Source organism: Paralichthys olivaceus, chromosome 13 (assembly GCF_024713975.1).
Source record: "Paralichthys olivaceus isolate ysfri-2021 chromosome 13, ASM2471397v2, whole genome shotgun sequence".
Classification (NCBI taxonomy): Eukaryota; Metazoa; Chordata; class Actinopteri; order Pleuronectiformes; family Paralichthyidae; genus Paralichthys; species Paralichthys olivaceus.
The window spans coordinates 17,529,604-17,557,589 of NC_091105.1; the positions used below are offsets into that span (position 1 = coordinate 17,529,604).

At 41.4% G+C, this 27,986-nt stretch overlaps 1 protein-coding gene across 1 annotated transcript; it reads left to right on the forward strand.

The window, feature by feature from the left end:
• The first annotated feature begins 890 nt into the window (after positions 1 to 890).
• On the forward strand, positions 891 to 27,548 carry LOC109631989 (oxysterol-binding protein-related protein 10-like). The gene is made up of 12 exons (XM_069537682.1): positions 891 to 1,324; positions 6,346 to 6,524; positions 7,113 to 7,192; positions 8,756 to 8,848; positions 9,883 to 10,234; positions 10,990 to 11,111; positions 18,477 to 18,644; positions 19,247 to 19,757; positions 22,533 to 22,719; positions 24,573 to 24,755; positions 25,066 to 25,219; positions 25,817 to 27,548. The coding sequence occupies exons 1-12, from the start codon at positions 1,107 to 1,109 to the stop codon at positions 25,859 to 25,861; spliced, it is 2,292 nt and encodes a 763-aa protein (XP_069393783.1). The 5' UTR covers positions 891 to 1,106; the 3' UTR covers positions 25,862 to 27,548.
• Positions 27,549 to 27,986: the final 438 nt, after the last annotated feature.

The window sequence follows — 27,986 nt, forward strand, 5'->3', positions numbered from 1 at the left end:
TGATCAAAACTGCTACATATATTGTAAAAAAAGGACAATAAATACATCAGTCGACTTGATTGATCAACTATATCCAGATAGAATACAAATGAGGGCCACTTCAGGCAATGATGCAGCACTTCTGACCACTTTTTGCCCCGAACAAAATGGATGTGATGTGGCCCACTTGTAAAGTAGCAAATGTGGCCCAAATGTCCCAAAACATAAGTGGACCTTTTTGGCGAACATAAGGTTCTCTAAACAACGTCTAATCTAGATGTGAACCTAAAGTGGTCCATGTGCTAAATGGTGAATATGGCCCAAATAGCACAAAGCAAAGTTGGGCCACCTTTGGCTCCTTTGTAGACATGTGGTATTGCTATGGCTTACTTGTGGCCCAGATCGGGAGCAGCCTGTATCTGGGCTGGATGATAGTGTGGCAGTGAGATAGTGTGAGCCAAATCTGGAGCAAAACAACTTTGCTATGTGGGGACCTCATTTAGTCAATCCCTCCTGCTACCTCTGGAGACTTCGTTATGTAACTCCCAAATCTTCCCGTCAAAAAGTCTGCGAAGGAAACATGTCTTTCACCTGCTGATGATATCAAATGCAAATCACTGTTCAGTCCTCCAAACCTGTGTGTTTTAGGAATTGAGTGAAAACTATGACATATAAGTAGTCAAAAAAATAAATACAAACAAATGCATAATTCTGACGTTCCTATAATAAATGTGTCTGTTGCATTACTGAGGGACAATCATGCTGCCAGCCTGTGATGCTGTGTGAGCTTTCACTGCATTATTGATTCCCTGTGGCTGGAGGAAGGGGGAGTAGCCCCTGCTGGAGGGGGAGTGACCAACCCGGGATTTCCAAAATAAATACGCAATAACGTCACAGAGAGAGAGACACAGAGAGAGAGAGAGAGAGAGAGAGAGAGAGCACCGCAGTAAATTGGTCGGAATATCCCTCCGTGTAAACCTTGGGATGGAGTAAAACACCAGCAGCTCTCTCACTGCTGCATCACTTTGTCCGAACCTGCGATCAACCTTCACACCTCGCTCCTGTGGCTCCGCTGTGCCCCTGGTCCATCGCACTTCACAGAGTGGCGACGAGTCCCGAGCAGCAGCATGAACCGCTCGGCGCGTCACGACAGCCCCGCTCGCAGCCCCTGCAGGAGGCAGGAGCAGCCGCACAGCCCGGACGCTGCCCCGCACCGAGCGGGTTGCAGGACCGGGGACAGCGGCGCAGGGTCCGGCCCCTCGCACCACAGGACAGCCCGCAGCAAGCGGCACCTGGAGGGGGTCCTGAGGAAGTACACCAACCTGCTCCACGGCTGGCAGAGCAGGTAAGTGTGTGACATTGTTTTCATGATGTTTGTGTAATCTTCCTGTTGGGTCTGGGTGCGTGGCATCCTCTTCAATCTAGTTTAGAACCATGGCACTAGAAGTATCCTGACTCAAACCTGACTTGATTCTATCTTTCTGGTTGCTCGCGATTGCTGAAAGGATCCCGTAGGAGTCCATTCCCCTTAAAAGTCTGTAAGGGAAATGTGAATTCTTATTGTTTTCCACCTCCCTTCCCCTGATTGTCCAGCTATAGCTCAGTAAATATGGATTTTAAAAGTAGAGGAGTCTAAGACTAAGGTGTAGAGTTACTCCCAGAACTTTATTAGTTTATTAGTTTAGCAATATTTGACTAAGGTTCGCATCACAACCATCTTGGGCCAGTGTTCCATTAAATCTGTGAAGGAGGTCCTCAACCTCTGCACTCATTCATCTGTATGCGCACCTTTCCATTCATTCAGCTTCAACCTGTGGTGATGTCACAGTGAGAGGAGATGTGGGGGTGGAAGTCCCAGTATGAGTCATCCAGGCTCAGGAAAGCCCTGCGCCCCTCTCCTGCATCTCAACACTCCCTCCTCCTCCTCCTCCACTCTCTTTAACCGCTGACCCTCTTACTCTCTCTCTCCATCCCAGTGAGTACACAGGAAGAGCATCTCATTGTGTAATGAGCTCCATGATCAGTGTGTGTGGTGAACTTACCTTTGCACACCCTGTCTTTTACACACAATGCTGCACTAGACTAATTCACTCAGAAACAAAAAACATATTGGATTGTGTGTGTGTGTGTGTGTGTCAGCAGGTTGTGTACGTGTGTTTAAATATAGTTTGAAAGCTTGAAAGCTTCATTCTTCACAAAGTCCTGAGGTGAGCTTTCATTTTGCATTCTGTCAGAGTGAGTTGAGCCTGGAGACAGACGACGCAGTGAAGCAACCGTATCATGTTTGTACCATCGCACTGATTTTTACTTTGTTGTTATTCTCAGACTGTCAGAGGGATTTAGCTGTTGTTGTTTGATCTGACAAGATGACAAGAATATACACCAGAGAGTTATAGCGGCATTCAGTTCGGCTGTCAAACACACCTTCTTGATTAATATCATAGTCTATTCTTATATATTTGATTAGGTTTTTTTAAGGTCCTCATTAGCTGATGTTGAGACAACTGCTCTTTCTGGGGTGCACACGAAACATAAAGAAATATGATCTCAGTTAAGACATTTAAGAAACATAATCCCAGAAGTATCACACTTTCTGGATACATATTAACCTATATCTGCAGATTGAAAATGTATACCTCCAGCATTTCCCTTCCTGTCCTAATGTCTCACAGGGTCAAAGGGATGTGGAGTGAAGCCTGTGTTCTCTCCATCCTGTCCCTTCATGTGGCTCTCCTCTCTGTCTTTCAACCCTGTCTCTCTGCTCTCTGTCCTCCTCTGTTCACTTTCTCTTTATTCAACTCTTTCCTACGGCACTGGTGTAAAAATGGCTTCTAATCAAATCCCAATTACGGCGGCAGAGAGAGCTCAACCCACTGCAAATAGTAATAAAACACAAAGCATTGAACTACAGTCATGTTTGTCACTTTTTTTGGTCCCTTGGAAACATTTTTGCAATTTGTAGCTCGTAGCTGTGTTTGCATGTGTTGGGACTTTGCGGCAGATGTATCATCAAATTTGATGAAGATGTTCTCGGAGTTTGCTTGTGTTGTGACTTTTTGCAGTGCACGTGTCGATACATTGTTGTTGTTTTCTTAATTTGCAAGTGTTTTTTCGATTTGTGTGTGTTTTCTTAATTTGAAGTGTGTCGAGCTCTCTCGGCCACTGTACACAATGCCCTCTAGTAGCTGTAGGATTCATGAGCGAAGAGGAACGTTTTTACATAGTGTCAGGGCCACTGTACTGGGAGGTTCATTTCCTGTTTGCATCCAACAGCTTTTCTCTTAATCACGACCACAACTGTCCCCAAATGTTATTCGCATGCTTGTAACCATGACAACAAACGTAACCTAAATCTTAGAAAGTAACACGTTTAACCCAAATGTTTCCTCGATCTTACAACCCTAAGTTGTATATGCATCTAAACCTAATCTAACATTTGTGTCATCACATCATAGATGTATTTATCCACTGGGATTATGATACCTACTTTGGAAGAAACAGAAAAAGGGTGTTTTCCTGTTGGCGATAGGATCTAAAACAGTGCAAGTACCAACAATGTATTACATTGTTTTATCTGGAGGACTGTGCTAGTGTCAGCAATGTTTTAGTAAATCACATCTTATTTTTCTGCCATGTTCCCTGCTGCATGTAGCAATAAGAAAGGAGGTGTGAGTTGGACTTGATGATCCACTGCAAACTACACAGCCACAGGACACATGACAGCAGTGGAGGGGAAGAAACAGATTGCAGTGTGAAAACAGGCTTAAATTATTCATAGTGATCTCTTTCTTCTTATCGCTGGTTTTCCTTGTCTTCCATCAACACTTTGTGTTTTTTCTCCCACTATCCTCGCAGCACCTTCTCCTCCCTCTTTCTCTCTCTCTTCCTCATCCCTGTTTCTATCCCTCCCTCCATCAGAGGTTCTCATCTGTGCTTAGAGATACCGCTCCCATACTAAAGACTCCAGGGTAAAATCATTCAAGCCTCAGTAGCTTGCATATGAGCTCCAGTGTGAGATGGAGTAACATTTGTCCTTTCTCTAATCACGAGTGAAGAATGCTGACTTGTTTTGATTCCTCCTACTGCACAGGATGTTACAATGAGTTATAATGTCCCACTCCTTCATGGTGCTTCTGAAACCAAAGATAAATGTTAATACCTGAACAGGTAACAATGCAAACACAAATCCACCTCCAACACAAAAACACAGTCATGTCAGAATGTATGTGAGTCAGCTTGGGGGGCATTGACTGAACCTTCCCCTTGCTCACCTGGCTGCAGTGATAGTAATCCAGGACAATGACATGTTGGGTTTCTCCATGATACTGTGAGGTCTCTATATGTGCCTTGAGATAATGTAATGTAATGTACAAATACAATTGAATTAAACTTGCCTCCCCCTGCTGTTAATCTGTTTGTCAAATGGTTGCAGTGGTTTGCTTATACTTAAAAAATATTTATTGATTAATTATTAGATGTCCTCTTATTTTCCTTTCCCGAAAATACAGACTACTGTTTTTGATGATATTCTGTGGGTCATACGTATATGAGTGACAAGAAATAGTGATGTTTTCCATTTCATTCCAAGCAGAGTTGAAAAGTAAATGACAAATTTATAACGACAGTAAATGTTTTGGGGTAGAGATGATTACGTTGTCATTTTGTCTCTTAGTTTTGCAATCTCATTAAAACCCCAGCTGTGGGGTCTCCTTTAACAGCGTCTCAGGGGCAGTATGAAGTGCAGTTCAGATACTTAATGAGTCTCTGTCGTAGTATAGCAGGGACTACACATGCAAACTCAATGCAAGTCTTTTTAATTTTCTTAGTAAATCTGGCCCCTAGAGTCACCAGGCATTTTCGCCGTTCTGTGCAGCTGTGTGGAGGCACAGCTGTGCTTCGACATAAATGCTGACATCAGCATGCTAACGTGCTCATGAGGACAATGTGAATGAGCAGACTATGTCAGTACGCTAACATATGCTAGTAAGCACCATCAGGAATGTCTTTAACTTTGCATTTGTTTGGGCACAAAACAAGATGAATGTTCTCACTTTTTGGAATAACCAATGTTGTTAAAAATCCTTCTGTGAAGAACATTAATGTCCTAAATGTCATTGCAATCCAACCATTAGTGTCATTTTGCTCATGGTACCACTAGTGTGAAGTAGGCGAGAACTCAGATGCAGAGAATAAACTAGGGTGTAAACTAAGGTGTAACTAAACAAGAAACTCACAGGGAGACATTGTATTGGGCCAGATTTGGCCCACGCACTGCTGTCACCTGACCCCACATACCGCATCATGTTTGCTATCTGGGCCACAAAATAAGCCACAGAAATAACTCATGCCAACTGAAGATGCCAAAGGTGGCCCAAATTTGCCACATGGGTCACTTTATGCTCTCTTCACACCTTGAGCACTGCATGTTTGCCAAAAAAAAGCCCCACATTTGTTTTCAGATATTTAGGCCACATTTTCCATTTTACAGGTGGGCAACTTTCAGCTCACATCCATTTTGTCCTGGCCACAAGAGGACCAGTAGTGTTGCATCATTGCCTGAAGACGCCCACATCCATATGCTATCTGGGAAGCATCTTACCGGAGAACTAATAATTCATGCTGCAGGTGATTAGTCTGATGCAGCCAAAAAAACTCAGGCAACAGTCCAGTCACAACATAGCAACACTAGGAAAAACACATGTGACCATCTGGCAAAAAACACAGGGAATACGTGTATCATCTTTTTGCAGGATAATGGACAGGAAGTGGACGAAAGGGAATTTTAGAACTTTGAATTATAATTGTTTCAATGGAGACATTTCTTCTCTCAAAACAATATTTTGTTACATAAGAATTATAAATAGCATCAAATTCTGTTCTGGATATATTATTTTCCCAATTATATAATCGGTATGCATCAGTGTTATTTAAAAAATGTTTTTAACTGTTTAAACATTGTATTAATAGAAGTAACATTACACTTTAATGCTTTCCCGTCTCTTAATTCTGTGAAATGTGTCGTTTATTGTTACTTTTGGGAAATATTGTCTGTGTCTGCTCCTGAAATGCTCATTTATCGTAATATCTTGTAGAACAATCATGTTGGACAACATTCTATCAGCACTGTATCTGGATAAAAAAAATCTTAATCCAGTGTATTAGTTTCAGTCCAAATTCAAAAACTTTCAAGCTGAATGTGTTTCTTGCATCAAGAAACACATTCAGCCTACAAATTGTCTATTGTTTACCTACAAATGGTCAAATACATTAAAGGATTTTTACTTTGTTACGGTAACATCTCAATCTTTTTGTTATTCTCCTTATCTCTCTCTCTTTCTCTCTCTCTCTCACTTGTCTCTCCTGCAGATATTTTGTACTGGACCCAGATGTTGGTCAGCTCCAGTATTATTTAAATGAACTTAGTAAAAGCCAGCGGCCTCCCCGCGGGAGTCTGCCTCTCCTCGGAGCAATGGTGGTCTCTAGCAACGAGTTTCCCTTCATGTTTACTATTCAGGCCACTACTGGGGATTTTTACAAACTCAGAGGTGAGAGACTTTATATCTTGTGCAATAGGAAACATAGTGAATAAGTTTTGTCAAAGTAATTTCATTGTCAAAAGGGCCTTTTTCTGTCCTTTAGATCTTATAGAGTTTTGAACTGAACTGGATGTTTTGGATCATATTTCATCATGTAACCAGTACTTGAAGTATTTGAAGCACCACTGTTTTAATGCAGATTTATTTTCAGTCTGAAAAGCTGATAATTCTCACAAGATCACACCTTCAGCTTCACCCTTGCGCTTCTCTGCACAGTTAACACAGATTAACACTTTGCAAATGCAAAAGGAAATACTGCAATATAAAACACACTCACACACCCACACGATAAATAAAAGAGATATTTATGGAGCTCCATGTGTTAGGCTTTGGAAACACTCTACCAGTATGATTAATTACTTGCTGGGTATTTTTCATGAAATGAGTTATTAGACAATGACAGAAGAATTAAAGAATTCTCTTACAACCGGCGTGAGCAGTAACTGACACAACCTTCAATTTTCTCATTCAACTATACACTGTTTTCTCATTACTGCAGGAAAAACTCACATTGACTCTGTGTTCTGTTACTGATAGCACCAGACGCCAAGCAACAAGAGTTATGGATGACTCAGCTACAGTTGTGTTCCAGACGGCACTCTGACAGCAGCGCCAAGGTACACACTCACACAGACACACACTGTAGCAAGGCCCACATAGAGAGACTCACAATGATGTAATCACCTTATGACTCTTTAAATTTAACATTGATCCTGAGACTTGAGACATTCTATATCACTCTTCTTCTCTGCCTCTTAATAGGATTACAACCATTTCAAATGTACAGATAAGTGCTTGGCCAGACAGCCAGGTTTGGTTACTGGATATAATGGAGCCAGAATGTTTTTCCATCCACTCAGCTGCTTTACTCTTCTGGACTAAAACAGCTGGACCAGCAGCTGCCGATATTACTCGTGGTCTGTGTTCCCCATTTTGCATAGCGAGGTATATTAAAGGTAAAGCTGGCCATGAGAAATGACTGGACTAATCACAGTTTCCTGTCTTTTACATCCTGTGTGATGTCATCAATCAGTAGGTGTACAGTAACAGTACAAGGCGTCCAAAGTGGTGTGAAACTCACTGTCCTGTCTTTGATAAAGCCGAGAAACAAAAAACACCTTTAATAGTGCAGTATCTCTTTGATAAGGAATTATGAAACATGCATCTAAACTTTCCTGAACCTGATTTTTACTTAAAAAATGATTTTTACTTAAAAAACCTAATCATCTCTTTTTCACAGACTCATCTCTTAAAGCCTCTTTTCCTTTGTTCCCACTTTCTTCACCATTCAGGAGAAGGCAAACATCATCTTTCCTCCTTGTTGGTGCCAAAATGTGACAGTAGACATACACGTGTCCATACGTGTCCATCCAATGTAGTTCATAATAATCTACTTGACGCCAGCTGCAAAATTTAAATTACTCAAAATGCTTTTATTTACATGCAGGTACTAATCCACTGAAACACTAAAACATTGTGAGGACACAGTATGAAAACCATGTGATACCACAGCCAGACTAGTTTCTACTGATTCCCTGGCTCAGCCCAACATGCAGCAGGCTGTGCTCCATTAAAGCAACACTCAAGGACAATTTTTAAGACCTAGATGAAATAGCTGTAACATGTTTAATCACTACTATGATGAGTCCACTTTAAATATTTTAAATTTCCAGAAGCTGCAACTTTAAGTGCACATTTTCAAAGGATAATTTAAGAACAAATGACAAAATATAGCAAATTTTTGCCACATACACCCCTTCTCACAATCTCTTTCTCACATTCCTCTTTTCCCACTCACATCACCCTTCAGCTTCCTTTTCACTCCTTTTCAAATTCTACCTCCCTACATGCTGCTTATCATCTCTGTTTCTCAAGTGAAAAGCAACAGCTACAGAGGGTGTCGCTGATTCTGCATGCTAGAGGTCTCACCAGAATCAAGCTGTTTCAATCACAGCTTCCAGTCTGCGTCTTGTGCCGAGCAGATAAACATTGTCGCACTCCCGCAGGAGAGAAAATGAGAAAATCTGCATTTGTTCTATGTGCATCTTCCTGTCAGTCACTGGCAGTGGAGGTGAATTCACTGACATAAACTTCACTGTCTAAAATGTTTTTAAAGATTAGACAGCTGTGGTTTGGTCACTGTGATTATGATGGTACAGTTTACTTCTGTCTGTGTGAAGGTGATGAGCCAGACTGAAGGACAGCAGAAGAACCTGGTCACCTCTATTGAGTCCCTACCCTCCCGAGGTGGACCCCTCTCTTCTCTGGATGAGGTACCACGCCATGAATTGTCTTTACAGGATAGAGAGGGTACAATTAGCTTATGAGGACCCAGTATCCTGCACATCCTCAGGAGGTCATGAAAACGGCTTTAAAGTCAGGATGTGGTCACACACGTTTGGTGCAAATGTGGCACTGCAGCTATTCTGTGCTGCATACAGTTACATTAGGTGTCATTTTGAATTTGAATTTGACAGAATTTGTCTTCTGCTCTTTTCAAAAACATCTCATCTGTTTGCATCATGGAATTATCACTTCACACATAGATTTTTGCTCATTTTGTCTTGTGTCTGTGTGTTTGAGGACAGATCTGACATTACAGTAAAACAGTGTCACATTTTAATGGTTTTATTTGAATATTCACTTCACGAGCTTCAGCAGTTATGACAACATTAAACTGCAGCATTCTTTTAGCACAACAACAGGACAGTCAGTAAACAGAGGGGTTGTAAAATGCTCACACTCACTGGCACCTTTTAGTAAAACCCAGTAAAACCCAAAGGGAGCACACCTGCAACATTAATCTTGAATGTGGCCATTGTGGTGGTTTGGATCTTCATTGTGGGGATGTGAGGAAATGACCTGCTGGACAATTTGACTGTCTACATGTGTGATGCTGTATATCCTTGTCCATTTAGTTGAGTCTGTACATTTTCTTATTTCACCAATAAGATGACACAGTGTGCAGCTTTCCTCGAATTGTGCATTACAATAAGCAGGGAAATTGCCAAATTGACCCAAACACTAGTTTTAAGACATCCATCCATACTTATTTAACAATTTATCAGTACACCTAAAGGAATCCAGATACCACAAATTACATAATGCTGAAGTTAGGTGTTTATAATCACAATATATTATTAATTCTCTTACCAACACATGCAGCACTTTGGCTTTTTTCCCCTCGTAAGCTGAAATTTTTACATTTTAGTTTCCCCCCCCTCAATTTAGGTTGCGCCTCTTCTCCTGCTTCTCCTCATCTTTCTCAATTCATGTTTTTCTTCCTTTCCTTTCCCCACTGGTCAAGGATCTCCTCCTTTTAAAGGCCACCTCTGCAGCCACGTTGAGCTGCCTGGGGGAGTGCCTCAGTATGCTGCAGCACAATGTCGTCCAGGCCCTCAACCAGAACCAAAACCAGAACCAGAACCACATCCCTTGTCTGAGCCTCAACCACAGTTCAGGTGGCTTGAATCAGGCAGTTCCCACAGAAAGAGTTAAGCCGTGGAGTCAGCGCTGCAGCCCCGGTGTGAACCACCTGGAGCCTGGTGGCCTTGGCTTCAGAAGTCAAAGCCCAACCCACAGCTTGAGTGAAAACCGGAGTCCTACTCACAGCAGCTGCAGTGGGGGATCAGGAAGTGGCCACATCCAGAGTCACGCAGGTGAGTGAGTGGATGAAAGGATACATCATTTTGTCTCTTTGTGATCCCTCACTATGATGTATGTGGCGTTTGCCATTGGCTCCCATTGTCTTCTTACAGTGTTTCCAGCCTATTTAGCAATGTAACTAAAAATAATGTATTTATTTCTACTTTATAACTTTGTTCTTCGCCCTTTGTTTTGCTCATCACTCTGGCTTTGTGTTGATGGAACTCCACATTGCACATTGGTCAGTGTGTTGAGAATGAAAGATACTGATAATATGTTTTGGGTCAGTGGGCTAAAGGCAAGATAGATAAGATAGCTGACTGATTCTTTGAAGCAGTGTGAAGTAGGCAAAGTGGAGTCATAAGTAGCTATGATGTACTATGAAATTATGCTAATCAGAAACAGGAAGCTGTGAAATTGACTGTAGGTACTGTTACTCTCCAGAAGATTTATCTATCCACACCTAGGGACAAAATGTTATATTTGCACATTCAATCCACCTGAGGTAACAACGTCTTTTGATCACCCTGTGGCCTTTCCTCTAAATTCAAGTTCACATTTACGCTCTAATTCTAATGCTCCAAAAATAGCATCATCCCCAACGTGTATGACAACAGTTATGTGAGTGGTAAAGTTACAAACGTAATACCTGCGTTTAGGAATAATAAAAGTCTTCACTTTGCTATCTTGATACTGCCATGTTGACAGGAGGAGTGGTTTGGAAAAGAAAAACTTTGATGATTGTGGTCCTTATGTTCACTCCCACCAGACAGTTCCACAGGATGTTCCAGAACGTCTTCTGAGAAGCAAGTGAAAAATGGCCTACAGACACCTCCCCCTTCCTCCTGGCCTCCAACCCAAACTCATACAAAGCCAGCCCTCCCTTCAGAGGTATTACAAACCACATTACTGAAGTATACATTGCTTTATTCACTGTACTAATTTTACATCACATAATCCTAATTTACATCTTTTCTCAATCAGTGCAATAGTTACATCACTTTTTGTTTGGATCAATGAAACACTGACTTTTTGATTAACTTTGTTTATCAACCTGCTCATAGTTTAAAGACTCATTTATTGCACTCAGTAACCAGCCGCTCTCACACAGCACAAATATGTTTGGGTCAGAATTTCAACTCTGAGAGCAGATACAATTTTTTACATTGTTTCTTTAGGTGATGTTATGTTTACTAATACTAATAGTAGTAGTAGTAGTAGTAGAGGTAGAAGTCAGATGTATTCTTTACTATGCTCCAAACTGCTTTTTTCTAAATCTCTGTTCTATAATATCGTTGATTATATCTGCACACTTCTTATTTGTGTGCAAAACTTGGCCCATTTTTAATCCGTAATACATAATGTATTGCGTAGGCTGTGTTGGCAGGAGTTTGTATTATTTTTAGACCTGTGCTTTTCAATACTTGACGTCCTGGCTGCTTTTAAGTTACATGTTTATTTATTTTTTAATTTCTTAGATTAATGTTGGCCTTGTCGCTAAAGCGGAAAATCACCTTCAAGCTTTTTGAAAATGACAGGGAGGAAAAGTTTTAAAAAGAGCATTTGATCACACTAACAGCAGGGCAGCTCATTGGTGGGATTGTTGTGCAAGCAATCAACAATCATCAGCCCAAACATGTTTGTTATCACTCTTTGGCTCCTAACAAGTCCTGCACCATGTGTGGTGCAAAATCTATTCAAACGTCAAACTGTGCAGTTTGATTGAGAGAAGAGTGGAATTAAATCATCTTTTGTAATCTTTTTTTGCATAGAAATTAATTGATGGGATGTTCAGAGAGTGGGTGACATCACATACTGAGTTGGAGAGGATGTCGAACTGTTCTGAATATGGGCTCAAAATGTAATCTTCTCACACCCTCTGTTGCCAGGAGTGAGACAAATTTGTTCTCTTTCAGAGAATGTGAACTTGAAACTTGAAAACATCCTCATACATTTTGTTCTATGAACCACTGAGTCTTTACAAAACCATTCAACTGCTCTACAGGCAGCAACACGAATTAAGAAGCAGATTTAAGAGAAATGCAGTTATTTTTTACTCACTCTATTTTACACATTGTTGTCACCAGGAACACAGAATTGCTCATATGTGTGCAGATCTAGTAGCACACGGGTGAAACTTTGGCAATTGAAATTGTGGTTTTTTGACTGAAGAGCAGGAGTTCAAGATTGTGCTGAGCCAAATCACACTAAAGTCTGATCCTAGTTACTTGGTAAAGTCACTAGTGTTGCGTGGAGAGCACAACTTAGTTCTTTCCCTCAACAAGCCCATTTCTCTATATCTTATTAATTGACTGCAATAGTTTGTGTGTGTGTGTGTGTGTGTGTGTGTGTGTGTGTGTGTGTGTGTGTGTGTGTGTGTGTGTGTGTGTGTGTGTGTGTGTGTAAACCATCATTGCAGTAGCACGTAATGTCTTTGGTCTCCTGTCTTACTTATCTTTTATGTTAATGTAATTACTCCTGTAGTATTTGTGATCGAGCAGTAGGGGGTGCCACACAACCAGCCACCACAAGATAATGACATAGTTGTGCATTCATCTGTTAGTTGCTCTTGTGGTTTTATAATTTACATTGAAAGATTAAAAGATCCTCCCAGATATATAATTCAGGACACAATTTACAAAAATGTTCAGCCACAGATAAATTAAAATGGCAATATTGAATGGGATTCAAACTTCAGGCAATGTTGTCCATTTGTGTCAACTTCATTTACTGTAATTATTTAAGCAAAGTCATAATTGTTTGAGTGCCCACAATCACTAGAATCAAGTCATTAAACAGATTAGTTCACTGAATCGTTAAGTTCTTGACCGGAGCTCCCACTGTGCAGTCCCACTCACTCACTCAAAACCCAGACAAATGATCTGTACTCCTCATGATCCCCAGCTTCAGGAACCAACAGAGAGTACTGTCGCCAAAGTCTTCATATGCAAGTGCAGCCATCTTGGCAACCCCCTTGGCCACATATTGCAGATTAACACAACCAGGATTCTATCTAAATTAATGGGGAGTGAGCAGCAGCAAATGTTTAGAATCAACACTTAAATATAACAGAAGTCACTCTGGTTGCAGATAAGGGTTTAAACATTTTATTCTCAGTGATTATACCCATGCTTATTCCAAATCTGTCTTTACCTGATGCCCCCATCAAGTGGAAATATACTGATCATCAACTCTGAGCTTGGATTTTGTGTAACAACTGCGCAGGACATGTATCATAACCACCACCTTCAGGTTTCTTTAGGGGGTTGGTCTCCTCCCCTATAGGATTTCAGAGAAAGCTAGACTCAATGTGCAGGAACCTGATTCTTCACATATTTTTACAGTTCACTGCTTTTGTTGCCTGACTACCAACCATAACATGAACATGCATTCACATTTCAGCCATTTATCAATACAGTGAATTCAGTCCAGCTGAAATTAGCACTTTTCAATCAAGTCACATCCCCTGTATGATGCTGATGTGTGTTCAGAAATCCCAGTTGTATGTTTTGCTAACCTTTGGGACTGTGATGCAGAATCAGTGTTGGGCAGGGGAGGAACTTCCTGCACAGCAGACTGCAAAAAAGATAATGTCAGAGGAAACGAGAAGATCAGGCTGATACTGTCGATCTCTCATTGGGGAAATTAAAACTGAAGAGACACTGGCTCTGGTGCAGCAGCTGTGTGTTTCAGAAGGCAGTGGACTGTGACAGTTATGGGGCTTGTTCTCTAGCATTCTGTGAAAACACATGTTCATAGAAGCTTTTGTTTATGGTGTGAACACATCCAGAGCTTGGACGAGTGACACGGAGCTGCCACAGAAACCACCTTTGCTGTTTGCTCCATAGGAATTAACACTTAACCTGCAATGCTTCATGTTGACCTGAATTACAGAGCTTTTATTTTGAAATGTTGTGAACTTAGTTTGATGATTGTGTCAGACCTCTGATGTAGCTGCTACACAATGCATCAAAAAATAACAGCAGTTACTAATAAAAATATAATAATAGTGATAAAGCACATTAAGTTTCAATGTATATGAAAAACATTGACTATAAAATCTCCATTGCAGGTAAACCAGGTAGCATGAACACAAGTTTTTACTTTTACTCTGCACTACTGTAGTACTGTAGTTCCGAACATGCACTGCTCTAGAATTATACAAAAACCAAAATCCTGATTTGTCCATCAGGTGGTGATCCGTGGAAGAATTCAGTTTATCTTATAAGCTGCTGGTTGCCATGACAGTGAACAGGGAATTAATAGTTCAACCTGAATCCATCTGATGGGAGGGAAAGATTATCAACCGATTAGAAAAGAGCTGACTGAAGTCTCATCTTTCATCTGATTCCTCCATCAACCCACCGAGCAGTGTCTTTTAAGTTAAAAGTGAAATCATTTATTATCGTTCATGATCTGTGTTCGAATACTCTGTCACATCATCCATCTACCTTCAAATGTCTTAATAATCTCATCTCCCCACTGTGCCTTGGAAACAGTCATGTGTTTGGTCTGCAGACAAGCCTTCTCAGGAATGAAGACCAGTCATGGGATATGAGTCGGATTAGGAGGAGGGGTATTCACATGTACCCACAAGCACTCAAACTCTGTGACCTGCTTCTGCTTTTGATATGCTGAGCCCACAGCAATGCCTTGTAAACGGCCTGCAAAAATCAAATCAGTTCAATCATGTTATCCAATAGCATATCTTCAATTTTTAGTGCATTACACAACATTCCTGAATTACACGATCACAGCAGGTCAAAGAAAGGGGGTGATTGTTTTCTGAATTCAATTTTTTATTTTGAGATGAATTATACACATAATTTTACTTGACAGTTAAATGTTACCCAACAGGATAAACATGACACTAACACTAATTTCACTCTCTCACAGTCTTGTTCTTGCCAGTGGCAAGTACCATCCTAAACAGTATCTTAATCTCAGTGTGAATCGCTATAAAGCACTGTAACAGAACATGAATAAAGTTGTACAGTGAAATATATATATTTTTTAAAGAATATAAATATACGTGCATCACTGTTAAATAATAAATGAATGTATTTGAAACTCTGAGAAGTATAAAATCAAATTTTGGTTCATTCTGAAACTGTGGCAGGTCAAAGGACACATTTGGGTTCACACTGTTAAAATAATGTGGCCCAGATCACCTCAGAAGAGTGATCCAATCTCAAATATGCCCTCAGTGCATCGTGGGTGCGTTTACACCTGTACATAAAGCGGTCCACCGGTGATTGGATCATAACTTCTAACAGTTGATGTCTCTCAGCCTCCCCTCGGTCTGGCTCATGCTCTGGCTCTGCCCTCAGTGCCCTGTTCCTGGTGTATTCACTAATCTTGGTGCCATGTGTATTTAGGACTCTTGTGATCTGAAGAGTACATATGTATATTTGTGCCTTTGAGTATTTTTAGTGTTCAGACGAGTAAATGAATTAACAGGGAAGCAGCAATGATATGTCTCATTGTAAATAAAAGACCGAACTCTAATTCAAAGTAATGTGTCTGTAGTGTAAGCAACACTTTGTGTAGCATTTACAGGCAAGGGAGGGATGAATGTGACTCTGGGTACACCTCAGAGCAGGCTTCTTTTAAACCCTTTACATTGATTAATTTGAAAAAGGAATGCCTTCTTTTTAAAAGGAGAGAACTGTACTGTGTGATAAAATGAAACCAAAACTATTCCATGAGGTTTCAATTAATCTGTTTGTTTGTTTGTTTGTTTTCTAAATTACAGAATGCATGTCTTAGCTGGCATTGAAAAGTAATTTGAGTTGTGTAGCATTACAGAATTGGCAATAAGGAGAGACGAGGCAGCAGCTGCACTCGGCCCTCAGCGCAGACAGGCCTCCATAGTGGTAGTTACACAGATTGTTCCACGGTGGTGGATGGAGGTATATAAAGAGGAGGGGGATGGGACAACAGAGAGCGAATGAGTGGAACAGCCAGGAATAGAGGAAAGTACCAAGGAGGAGACTGTGGGAGATAGAGAGAAAGAGTGAGAGAAAGCAGGAGGCGTGGCATTAGAGTAGGATGGGTTATGATGTAGTGTGTATATGCAGTAGGCAGGGCTTATGTACAGAGGGAGGCTGGCTAATGGATAGAGAGGATTGTCAGCATCACTCTTAATCTGCCTATCCAAAGTACCACAGACGGAGCTCTCCTTTCCTGCCCTGTCCATCTCCCCCCTTCCTGTCTCCACGTCTTCTCACCTCACTTTCTCCTCCTCATCATCTCTGGGCCACCCCTCACTCTGGCTCTGCTCTGTTGATGTGGTCATATTTGTTTTGGGACATCAGCCAGGGTCTGCCCCCTCGTCTCTCTGTCCGTCTCTCTGCATGGTGGACATGAAATCCAGCAGGACTTCCACCAAGTCAGCGGTGGTGCAATGCCAGCCAAATAACGTGAGTGTGAGATCACTGCTGTGTGTGTTTGTTCTCACTATGTTCTATAACCATGATGTTGCACTAGATCCTGAAGCAATAGCAGCTGGTTTTACATCAATAGGACTATATTGTGTGTTTCTGCATCTGAAGCATGAAGGTCAGAAGGTGTGAGACTGTGTAAGTGAAGTGTGAGAGACCGTGATTGTGGCTTGGTGGGCAGACAGTGTAAAAAGATGTTAACAACTTTTTTAAAAACTTATTAAGAGGAACTGGGCACACACACATAGAGTTGCCTTTTGTGCCAACATGGGTTAGGGTTAGGGTTAACCCTAACCCTGTCTGTGTAATGCTATAGGAAAGTATACGGGAAATAAAGCCAATAGATGAACATGTACCAGGTTCACCAGCTGACGTGTCTCTACTACAGTTGTGCAAATATAAAGCTAAAATATCCTGGATACAGGTGCTGCCGTATTTGAAATCATTTTTGTAGACTGATACATCAAGCATTAGTAGTAGTAAGCCATGTCTGCTGCCCAGAGCCCTATGAATCTTAATTAATAATTTCATAGATTTCAGATGAAAGCAGTTTAGTTTCGTCTCTGTGAGTCCAGGATGTGTTGAGCCCAGCTCAGCACTGAAGGCGTTCCTTATGACAGTATCAGTTGTTTCAGTGAATGCACCAAACAACATCTGCTCAAGGGACGAAGACCTCGAGCAACTTCTGTTAGCAAAGGAGGACGTCATGTGAGAGATACAACCCACAGAATACCACAATTCTGATGACTTATGATGATTTGGTGAATTTGGGCTGAAGCGCTCAGTTTTGTACAAAAGCAATTCGAGAGTTGCATTCAACCAAAACATTAAAGGATGAAAGTTAACGATTGATGAACTGTAAATAGGCAAAATTCACTGATAGCTGTGGAATTGAGAAACACAGTTCAGAGAGAGGGCTTATTTCTCTTTTCTATGTCAGTCAGGCAAGTTTTCCTTAGCACAATGGAAAATACACCAAGAGAATACAAAGTTCTGTATTTGGCAGCAGGGCTTTAAATGAGAGGGTTAAACACATCTTTATCTGCTTAACAAATGAGCCCTAAAAAAGCCCTAAAAAAACACTCTTGGAAGTTATGAAATAAAGATAATTCACAGTGCAACACTGTGCAGTTTGTGATGAATGACCAGCACTACAGAAACAGGCCTGTCCTACTTTGCATTTTCCATCATCCAAGTTGTTCATCATTACAAACACCGGTGCCACTATTTTAGTGTCACCCACCACCAGTGCAGACAGTAACCCAGAGGTTTTGGAAAAGCCAAAAGAAATTGAACCGAAGTATGTGGGCGCCTCAACATGGAACACAGCCATTAATATAACCATTAGTCATGGAGCCTCCATGCCTGTCATGTTTTATTCCTCTCAAGATTTGTATGAGCTGTGAATTATAAAAGAACTTAAATACTAAATACTTAAATACTTGCTCCCTGTATAGATTTCTCATAGGTTTTCTATAGGAGGTATTTATTCACTGACCTATTTATTTAACCCTTAAAGAAGGAGTGAACTTCCTCTTCCATCCAATGCAGGTAATGTTTTGCTATAATGTAATTTCCAAAGAAGGGACTGTGTACTTAAATGTATTATTCTGACTAAAATAATATGCCAAACACCTAAATATGTCACCGTCAATATTTACACATAATTCTCAGAGAAATCGACAAAGATGTTGAAAAATGCCGTCGCAAGGAAGGTAAAGAAAGTGAGAAAAAAATCCTGGATATAGATCTGCTCCAACGAACTGAGAGAACATTTCGTCTTTAGCTCTACCATTTTTTCCTTCTCCACCAGCAGGGACAGCAGCAGGGCCAGACCAGCGGTCCTGACACCATAGATCCCGATGACGAGACCACAGACACAGAGGACAATGATGAGGAAGACCTGGGAGTTCTGGACGACCAGCGAAGCATCATCATTCACCTACTGTCCCAGCTCAAACTTGGCATGGATCTGACACGAGTAAGAGGCTGGTTTTGTCTTCATCATTTAGGGTTAAAGTAGTGAGTGAAAAAATAAAAGCATACTTTCATTATGACAAAACAAACCTATGTCATATATTAATATATACTTAAGCCTACATATTTACTTGTACCGTATCATATGAATCAGTTAGCCCGCCCCCCTGTGCCTTGCATTTGTAGTCAGCGCTCAGATGTCTTCTGTTCATGTGATTCGGTGACTCTTTCAGACCAGTGAGCTCAGTCTGATTACTGATGGGCCATTGCTCCAGATCACAGAGATAATGTGCTGATAAACAGCAACAAGAGGGGCTGAATACCTGAGACCCTGTAATTTCACTGCAGCCTCATGTGAGGGGTTGTAGGCAAGTTATGAAAGGGCATACATTACATTACATACTTTATCCATCTATCCATCCATCCATCTGTCTGATAGACATTCCACCTTCTCTATTCTCCGGTTTTCTGTTTGTATCTTTTTTAGGCAAAAATGTTTCCTATAATTGTTTTATGCAGATGAGATTACATATGAATTTTGCTGCTGATCACATGTTCTGCAGGCGTATCATGTTTGTAACTTCTCTGTCTGTCTCTCTCTCCCAGGTGGTGCTCCCTACCTTCATCCTGGAGAAGCGCTCCCTGCTAGAGATGTACGCCAACTTCATGGCTCACCCTGACATGTTCCTCTCCATCACCTCTGGCTGCACTCCAGAGGAGCGGATCATTCGCTTTGTCGAGTACTACCTGACTGCCTTTCATGAGGGTCGGAAGGGTGCCGTGGCCAAAAAGCCCTATAACCCCATCCTGGGTGAGAACTTCCACTGTTCTTGGTATGTGCCCCGGGACCGTGTTCGACCTCTCAGGACCACTGGTCCCAATTCAGCACCCATAGCCCCCTCTAACATTCCCAGGTCCTCACAGAGGGGGACAGATGGCAGCAGTAGAACAACGTCCGACTATTGTGTTCGCTTTGTGGCCGAGCAAGTGTCCCACCACCCACCTGTCTCAGGCTTCTACTGCGAGTGCAAGGAGAGGGGAATGTGTGTCAACACTCATGTCTGGACCAAGAGCAAGTTCATGGGCATGTCTGTAGGAGTCTCCATGGTTGGGGAAGGTAAGAGAACATGCGGCCTGTTTTAAACATGACTGATCTTGAAAAGTTGTTTCTCCATTTGTTTCATATTAAACCTAATAAGTTTACAACGCTAGCTAAAGCAGTTTATATTTACGAACCAAGTCTCTCTATGTTCTGTCCTTGAGATGTAATGCACCATCAGTGGGCAGGGCCAAGAGCAAGATTACGAGTGAGGCACACAACCTCTGGGGGCAGGGCTTGATGATGCTGTAACAGGAGGCAGGGCTGGACGCTGACAGCAGCAGGGCCTGATGTTACCTCGGGGGTGGGCCAAGACTATAGCAGAGGACATGCGGTGATGTAGCTGCAGGGCGAGGCCAGACCTACTGATGAAGGGTGCTGTCAGCATGCCCAGCAGTCAATGACCCTCTGCTGAGGAAAAAATAACACCTATGAAATTGTGAAAATTCTCCCAGGTTGTCTGTAGTGACATTTCAGCTATAGCATTATGAACTAGAATTAGACTAGAACTAGAACTGGTATTATCATCTTGACTGATCCGATCTTGAGTGGACAGCTCTAAGCTAAAGTAAATAATAAATGGACTGTATTTATATAGCACTTTTGTTGTCTTATCAACCACTCAAAGCAGTTCATAGAAGAAGTTACATTCACGAAATGCTTCTAGCAACGCTTTTTGTATCAAATACCCAAATTGCGATACAATATCTTGCTCATGCGGAGCCAGGGATTGGATCCCCAACCTTCTGGTTAGTGAACAACCCTCTCTACCTCCTGAACCACAGCCGCCCACAAGTGTGAACAAACCCAAGATGCACTCGAGATCCGATCACTCAGACCATATTCAGAGGTGAATATAGGACACATGAACACAAATGTGTCTGAGGCCACATTGAAGCTGACGTCCTCTGACAACAGCAACAGTTTCACAATGAACCAAAAATATTCGTACACATAGATTGATGCAATATTTTTTTTTTTGCATATACGTAAAAATCTTGTTTCAGTGATTTACTCTGCTCCTCCTGTCTCTGCTCTCTCTTTCTCTTTCTTCCTTCTCACGCTGACAGAAACACCAACGTACACACACACACACACACACACACACACACAGATAATGTACATGTTTATTTGCATATAGAGCAGGGAAGTGACAAGTGATCACTTGACAGGAGACACTTCTAATGCCAGGTGTGAACTGACATTCTTAGAGCTGTCCACTTGAGCTGATTCAAATGACGAGTAAATCCTTTTGCAATTGTGTTAAAATAAATGCTGATTCCTTTTAGACCCTGCTGCCCTACTTGGCTGATTGCTTGATGTTTTGTATCAGGTAATAAATCAGGAGAAGATCTAATGAGAAAGTTTCTGCATCACCAGACATTATAATAGCTACATATTACAGGAGAGAAGTGAAAGTGGAATTAGTATGGAACAGCACAGAAACAACTCCAGTTTTTACCTAAAGATAAAAAAAACTTTAAAGGCTCATTTTACAGATTACAATTAAATCTTATCATCATGATCAGTTTATTCGTAGTGAGAGTTTAAGTTTGCGTGTTGTTAGATAAGATTTTAATCTTTTCTTCTTTTTTCCAAATAGACATAGTGTTCTTGCTCATGGCATGTTCATGTGTTCAGTTAACTGCAATGTAGTACCACATGTCTCTACCTCAGGGAGCCACTGCTAACTGGTGCGAATATCATTGTTTGACAGTCTGCAGCTGTTCACTACCTTAACGTGTGTGTGTGTGTGTGTGTGTGTGTGTGTGTGTTAGTGTGTGTGTGTGTTAGTGTGTGTGTGTGTAATTAGGCCAGCACTAAAGCATAAGGATTTGTTAGCTGAGTTCTTCTGACCATTAGTGGTGCAGGAGATGTAAACATTGCGTAGATGTACTATGTGGTTTTTTTTCCTCATAGTTGATGGACGGACTATTCAACCATTAACCGACATGATTAAAATGTACTATTTCGAATCAATGTGATATATAATACAACCTTTTTTTAAATAAAAATATAACATTCATTTGTACAGGGGCAACATGAATATATGGGAGGGCTTATTTGGGGGTTTATTTTCACACATGCAATATACTATAGTTCTGAAATTACTCCACATACATAACAATCAGAAACAAAAGCAACAAATAAAAATATTTTTAACTATATTCATGATTGGCTCATATATTATCAGCATTGGCCCATCATGCATTTGGCCAAAGATTTTGATCAATATCGCACTGAATGATATCTCCTGACATACATCATCTCTCATATATATATATATAGAGAGAGAGAGAGAGAGTGTGTGTGTGTGTATGTGTGTGTGTGTGTGTGTGTGTGTGTGTGTGTGTGTGTGTGTGTGTGTGTGTGTGTGTGTGTGTGTGTGTGTGTGTGTGTGTGTACGCGTCAGAAGAGGAAACAGCTGTTAGTTACATAAGCGGCAGTGAGGAAGGGGGAGCAGAGCTGGATAGCAGCTCACGAGGAACAGACACAATCCAAGCTAAATCAAATGCTAAATCACAATGTAACTATAGATGTGTAGCTACACTGGTGCATGTTGGAAACTGGAGACAGAGAGTGAGTTCAACAATTAGGTTCATCTTCAGAATTCAGGAATGTCTGTGGTCATTTTCATTGCAGCTCATCCACTACCATAGTGGATGGACTTTTCTTCATTGTCTGTGCAGCTTTTCACTTTGCTTCACTAAATAATGTCTTCATTCCCACAGTAACTGTACATTTAATACAGAGTGTTGATTCATCTTGTCGTCTCTGTCCTGCTTCTCCCAGGTGTGCTGTATTTGCTGGAGCATGATGAGGAGTATGTGTTCACACTGCCATGTGCTTACGCCCGCTCAATCCTGACTGTGCCATGGGTGGAACTCGGGGGAAAGGTCACTATCAACTGTGCCAAGAGTGGGTACTCTGCCACTGTCACTTTCCACACCAAACCCTTCTATGGAGGAAAAGTACACAGGTAAGCAGAGTGTCTGCTGGCTCTGTGTTCCTAAATAACATGGGTATCCAGTTATGTGCCAAAATGAGCTCTAGCTCTTTAACTGAGCCACATCAGCCTACACACCCCAGCTGCACTTCTGCTGCCATGTAGCAAAACATGTAGCTTGGAGCAAGAAACTATGGATGCAGATACACAAGAAACAGACTGGCACCCAAGGGAGATTGTGTAAACCTGTGTTTACCTGTTAATTTGTTTCAGCAGGAAAAAGGAGCCCTGGGTGTCAATACAAATATTAGTGGTGGAAACATTAGTCGGATCATTTCCTTAAAGGTTCAGTGTGTAGAATTTGTACAAATTAGATGAATAAACACTATTGAAAACATCACTAGGGTTATTTTATATTTCATTTCTGCCAATAGATTATTTTAACCTGAATCTTACACAGTGAACCTTTAAATAAAAGTGCTGATTTCACCAAGTAAAAATATTATTCTTAATAAAACTCAAAAGTGTATCTGTCATGGTTAGTGTATTTTTATAGAGTTTCTAGAGTGTTTCATGTTTAAACAGTGTTTTTTGGTACGTTTTGAATTCATGTTTTAAGTTTGTCCTGTATTCCCCTCTGTGTCCCTCGCTGGCGTCCCACTCTGCTCCTTTCTGTGCATCACTCTCTGCGTCCCTCTCTGCGTCCCTCTCCGGTTCCCTTCTGCGTTCCTCTGTGTTTCTCCTGTGTGCCCTCCTGTGTTCCTCTCAGTGTTCCTCTGTTTCCTGTTTTATTTTGTAGTCCCTGCTCCTGGTGTGTTTTCCCATTAGACTTCCTGCCCTCATCATGCTCACCTGTTTGTCCTGTGCCACCTGTCTCCAGTTACTCATTAGTTCAGTGTGTATTTAAGTCTTTGTGTTCCCCACACGTGGTTGTTGGTTCGTTGTCATTTTTGTTGTCTTATGCCCTCGCTGCACTCACCCTGATCATGTCCATGTGTCTCGTCACGTTCCCCATAAGTTTGTTCATGTCTTCCCTGTGCCATTCACCTGTCTTGCCTGGGAGCACATTTTGATTTGTTGAAGATTCCTTTTGTTATGTTTTACCTTTAAATAAAGGACACTTTTTGTTACAAACTTTTAGTTCTGCATTTTGGTCCTACCCTGTCCCTTTTTCTACTGCATTCCCCCCACCTACCTGACAGTACCTGCATTAGTGGATAAGCAGTATTTTGCTTTTGTAGCTGCAGCAGTTAAAGCTAGTTTTAACTACTTTATACAATATATAGTTAGGTGGTTTGTTTCATTGTTCCCACAAAATGTAGTTTGTCTGCTTGGATGTCAACCAGAATATGTGATGGGAAGTAGGATTACTGTAACAAGTCACACATGAACAGCACCTGAGAATACTTAATTGATGGACTTGATAGAAAACTACGATATCAGGAGAGAATGAGCAGGATCCATTTTGACCAATGGGAACACCACTTTGCAACATGAGCTGAGCTGAAGAACTAGATGATGCTACTACATCTAGATCAGTGGTTCTCAAATGGTCGCGACTCAAACTTTTCAGTTGTGTGTTGAATCTGTACCTCCAGTAGAATAGATAAAAGCAGCTCCAGTCTTTTCTTTCACACTTTTATGAGGACTGAATCTGACTTCCAGAATATCACAGATATTCAGAGCCTTATTATAAGTTGTGTTTTTTTTATTTGAGGTGTCCAGAAAGAAGAAAAATCAATCAACCTACCAAACAAAGGGTTAGCAAGTGCAAGGTATTTGGTGAGATAATTTGAGAGCAGGATTCTGAGACACTGTCCTCATTATCATTGGTTTCTGCACACCCCAAGATTCATTCCTGAATGGTAAATGTTGATTTCTCTCAGAGTAACAGCAGAGGTGAAGCACAACCACACAGGAAACATTGTGTGTAAGGCACAGGGAGAGTGGAATGGGATTCTGGAGTTCACCTACAACAACGGGGAAAACAAGGTGATCGATACCTCCAAACTGCCAGTCATCAAGAAGAAGATCCGGCCTCTGGAGAAGCAGGGCCAGTATGAGTCACGGTTGGTGTTCTTAAGTCACACACATTTTCAAATGTCTAGTAGAAAGAGAATGTCCTACAAAACACAGTGTCTGCATTGATCTGGGTTTGGCAGGATTTCATGCAACAGAAATTTAACTGTAAATCTTTGGACGCCTGTTCCAAATACATGATTCTGAACACATGTAGCCTCACATGGGAAGTGTGTCTGTTCACATGAAATTCAAACAGTTGTACACATGAATGAAAGATGTGACGTGAGCAGTTTTTTTATTTCCCAGACAAGTCAATGTCAATGACAGCTATTCTGGTTCTGTGTTTCCTGTGTGTAGGTATCTTTGGCAGCATGTGACCACATCGCTAGAGGCAGGAAATATGGACACAGCCACAGAACACAAACACTGGCTGGAGGAGAGGCAGCGCAGTGAGGGCAAACAGAGAGCGACCACCAAAACCCCCTGGAAACCCAAGTATTTTATCAAAGAGGTGAGGAGCAGCACACATCAGTAACACCCGCTGCCTTTGTGACCACCAACAGGTTCATAGGTTGAAAGGTTTTTATCATATTTTGCCTTTTTAGGGATTTTGCCAACTCAGTATTTAAAACAGCATAGTTATATCACAACATGTTGGTAGACAAGTTGTATAAACTTTTTTTTCTAACCCTGGGAATAATGAACTGAACACTACAACACGTGACACGCTGCCAACAATCTTGTCTGCGTCTGTTTCCTTTGTCTGTGTACAATTCAATCGTATTGCATGGTGTTGCTAAGGTTAGTCAAATAAGTTTGATACAATGGCACAATTTCCAATTACATCCCTAAAAGTGCTTATATGATTCTTCAAAGATATTGTTCGAGCTGAAATAATCAGTGTGATCATCGTAACTTTGAGGACTGCTTTTCTCTTTTGCAGTTTCATGAATTCTTTCTTACGGCTTCCTCTCTTTGATCAAATAATTTCTACTTGATAACCAAATTGTGTGTGTGTGTGTGTGTGTGTGTGTGTGTGTATGTGTGTATGTGTGTGTGTGTGTGTGTGTGTGTGTGTGTGTGTGTGTGTGTGTGTGTGTGTGTGTAGGGTGAAGGCTGGGTGTACCACAATCCTCTTTGGAAAGCTCACTGACCTTGGAGGCAGGTGGCGGCCAGTGCAGCGATCAGGGCCGGAGGATGACCCTCAAGGACATGAGGAGGGAGAGAGAGACAGATACAGACAGAAACAGAGACGGATGAGATGTGCCAGAACAAGAGGTGCCAAAGACTTTGTGTAAAATGGACAAACTCATAGTCCTGTCTAATCCTGTTTGCTCAGCAGTGAGTTGAGACTGATCTTACACGGGTATGTTTTAATATTACAGGATTCAGACACATACCTGGATTTGACGACAGAATGGGACTTTTTTTTCTTATAATAAATCCAAACCAACAGCTACTGCCATTCTAACTACTTACTTGTTTGCACAATGTACTCAGCAACTTTTGGTCACAACTGTTTTGCACAACTAACTGTAAAATATATATATATAACAATCAGCCAGAGCATTATGACCACACAATGTTGAGGTGACATCACAGGACAATGACACATGTCAACCTCTGGGAAATACAGTATTCATGGGTGAGTGAACAGTTGATAATCGTAGAGTCCATATTGCAGATGTGGGAGACATTTGCAGTTGTAAAAACCTGAGGAAGACAACTGGGTCGGAGTATATTCGAAAGGACCAGGGAGCATGGGATGCTGCTGGTCAGCAGTGGGGAGCACCCATCACAGTGATCAGAGCAGGAACCCTGGAGGATGTGCAGGAACAAGTCTGATCCTCTGTTCGTCCATCTCTCAACTTACAGGACTGAAAGGATCTGCTGCTAATGTATCGCTGCCAGATACCACAAGGACCTTCAGAGGCCTTGTAGACAACATGCCTCAGTGGATCAACTGTGTGGAAGACAAGAGTGGTCATAATGTTTTGGCTCCTCAGTATAGTATAAGCAGCACTGCACATGTGTGAGTGTGTGTCTGGGTGTATGTCTGTGAGAGCGGATGAACCATATAGCCAGTTTGAACAAGCCTGAAAGCACATTTCATAGAACCCAGCGGGAGCCGGGCAGAATGTAATAAGACTGGTTTCATTAGGAGCTGAAGCTATAGCCCACTGAGCTTCTACCTGAAGCAACTCAATTTTATAGATTTTTTAGGAGGGAAACAATTTCAGATCTAGGCTCATTCTTCATATTCACCCGGGGAATGCTACTCACTTAAAAACACATACATATATCACAGTAAGGTTGACTGCTAATTAACCTCAACATCTAATGAAACCCTCCATTCACTCATGACTACACATACAGCGACCCCAAACCATATATGCTGCAGTTTTATCCAAGAGTTGGAAAAGTCATATTGTAGAAAAATACTCACTCACTTCCCTCGAGTGGGATTTCACCATGCACATGGTTTGGTTTTTACTTGTCTTGGTCATCTGATATGTGCCTCTGAAATATATCTGCATCCACCCAAATTCAACAATTTTTACAAAAGCAAAATTTAATAATCGATAAAAAAAATTCTATCAATCAAGTTTATACCAGACTTTCATTTATTTTAGTTTGTATCCCCTGGGAGATGTTTCCATCGAGAAGTAGTGCAGTGTCATCATGTGGATTTGACAAATAAGCAACCAAACACATTGTCCTCCATTTGACTCAAGTCAACAGACCTATGCAACACTTACTGTAGATGGTTGTTCTTCGGGGGGCTGGGCTTGTGAAATAAGAATCTCTGTATTTGTTTAAAATAAATCTCTCTTGTCAAACCTGCTGTCTCCTGAATTGTTTGACGCTTCATTGTTTGTTTTGGTGCTCAAGAGAGGGGGAAGGGCAGTTTAAGATAAGCTGTTTTCAGACTTGACCTCCACAGAGTGTCCGTAGAATTGGGTCTTGACTTTCTCCAGATTTAGCCTTTTATACACGCACAACGCAGCAGGAGATTCTCCACTCAAACACGTTCACAACACAGAAATCTCTGCAGATTCAGCACTTGTCAGATCAGGAGATATTCTTTTTCTTTTTGATTTTTGCATCTGTCACATTTTAGAATAGTCACAGCACACCCCCTTGCTCCCGTTGAATCCTGCAGAAGATCTCCTGCTGTGTTTTCACATTAGCTCGTCCAAACTTTATGCTGAGTTTTTACCGGTAAAAAACCCTGCTGCAGAAAGTCTGGAGGCTCTCACTCTGACATTTCACACATC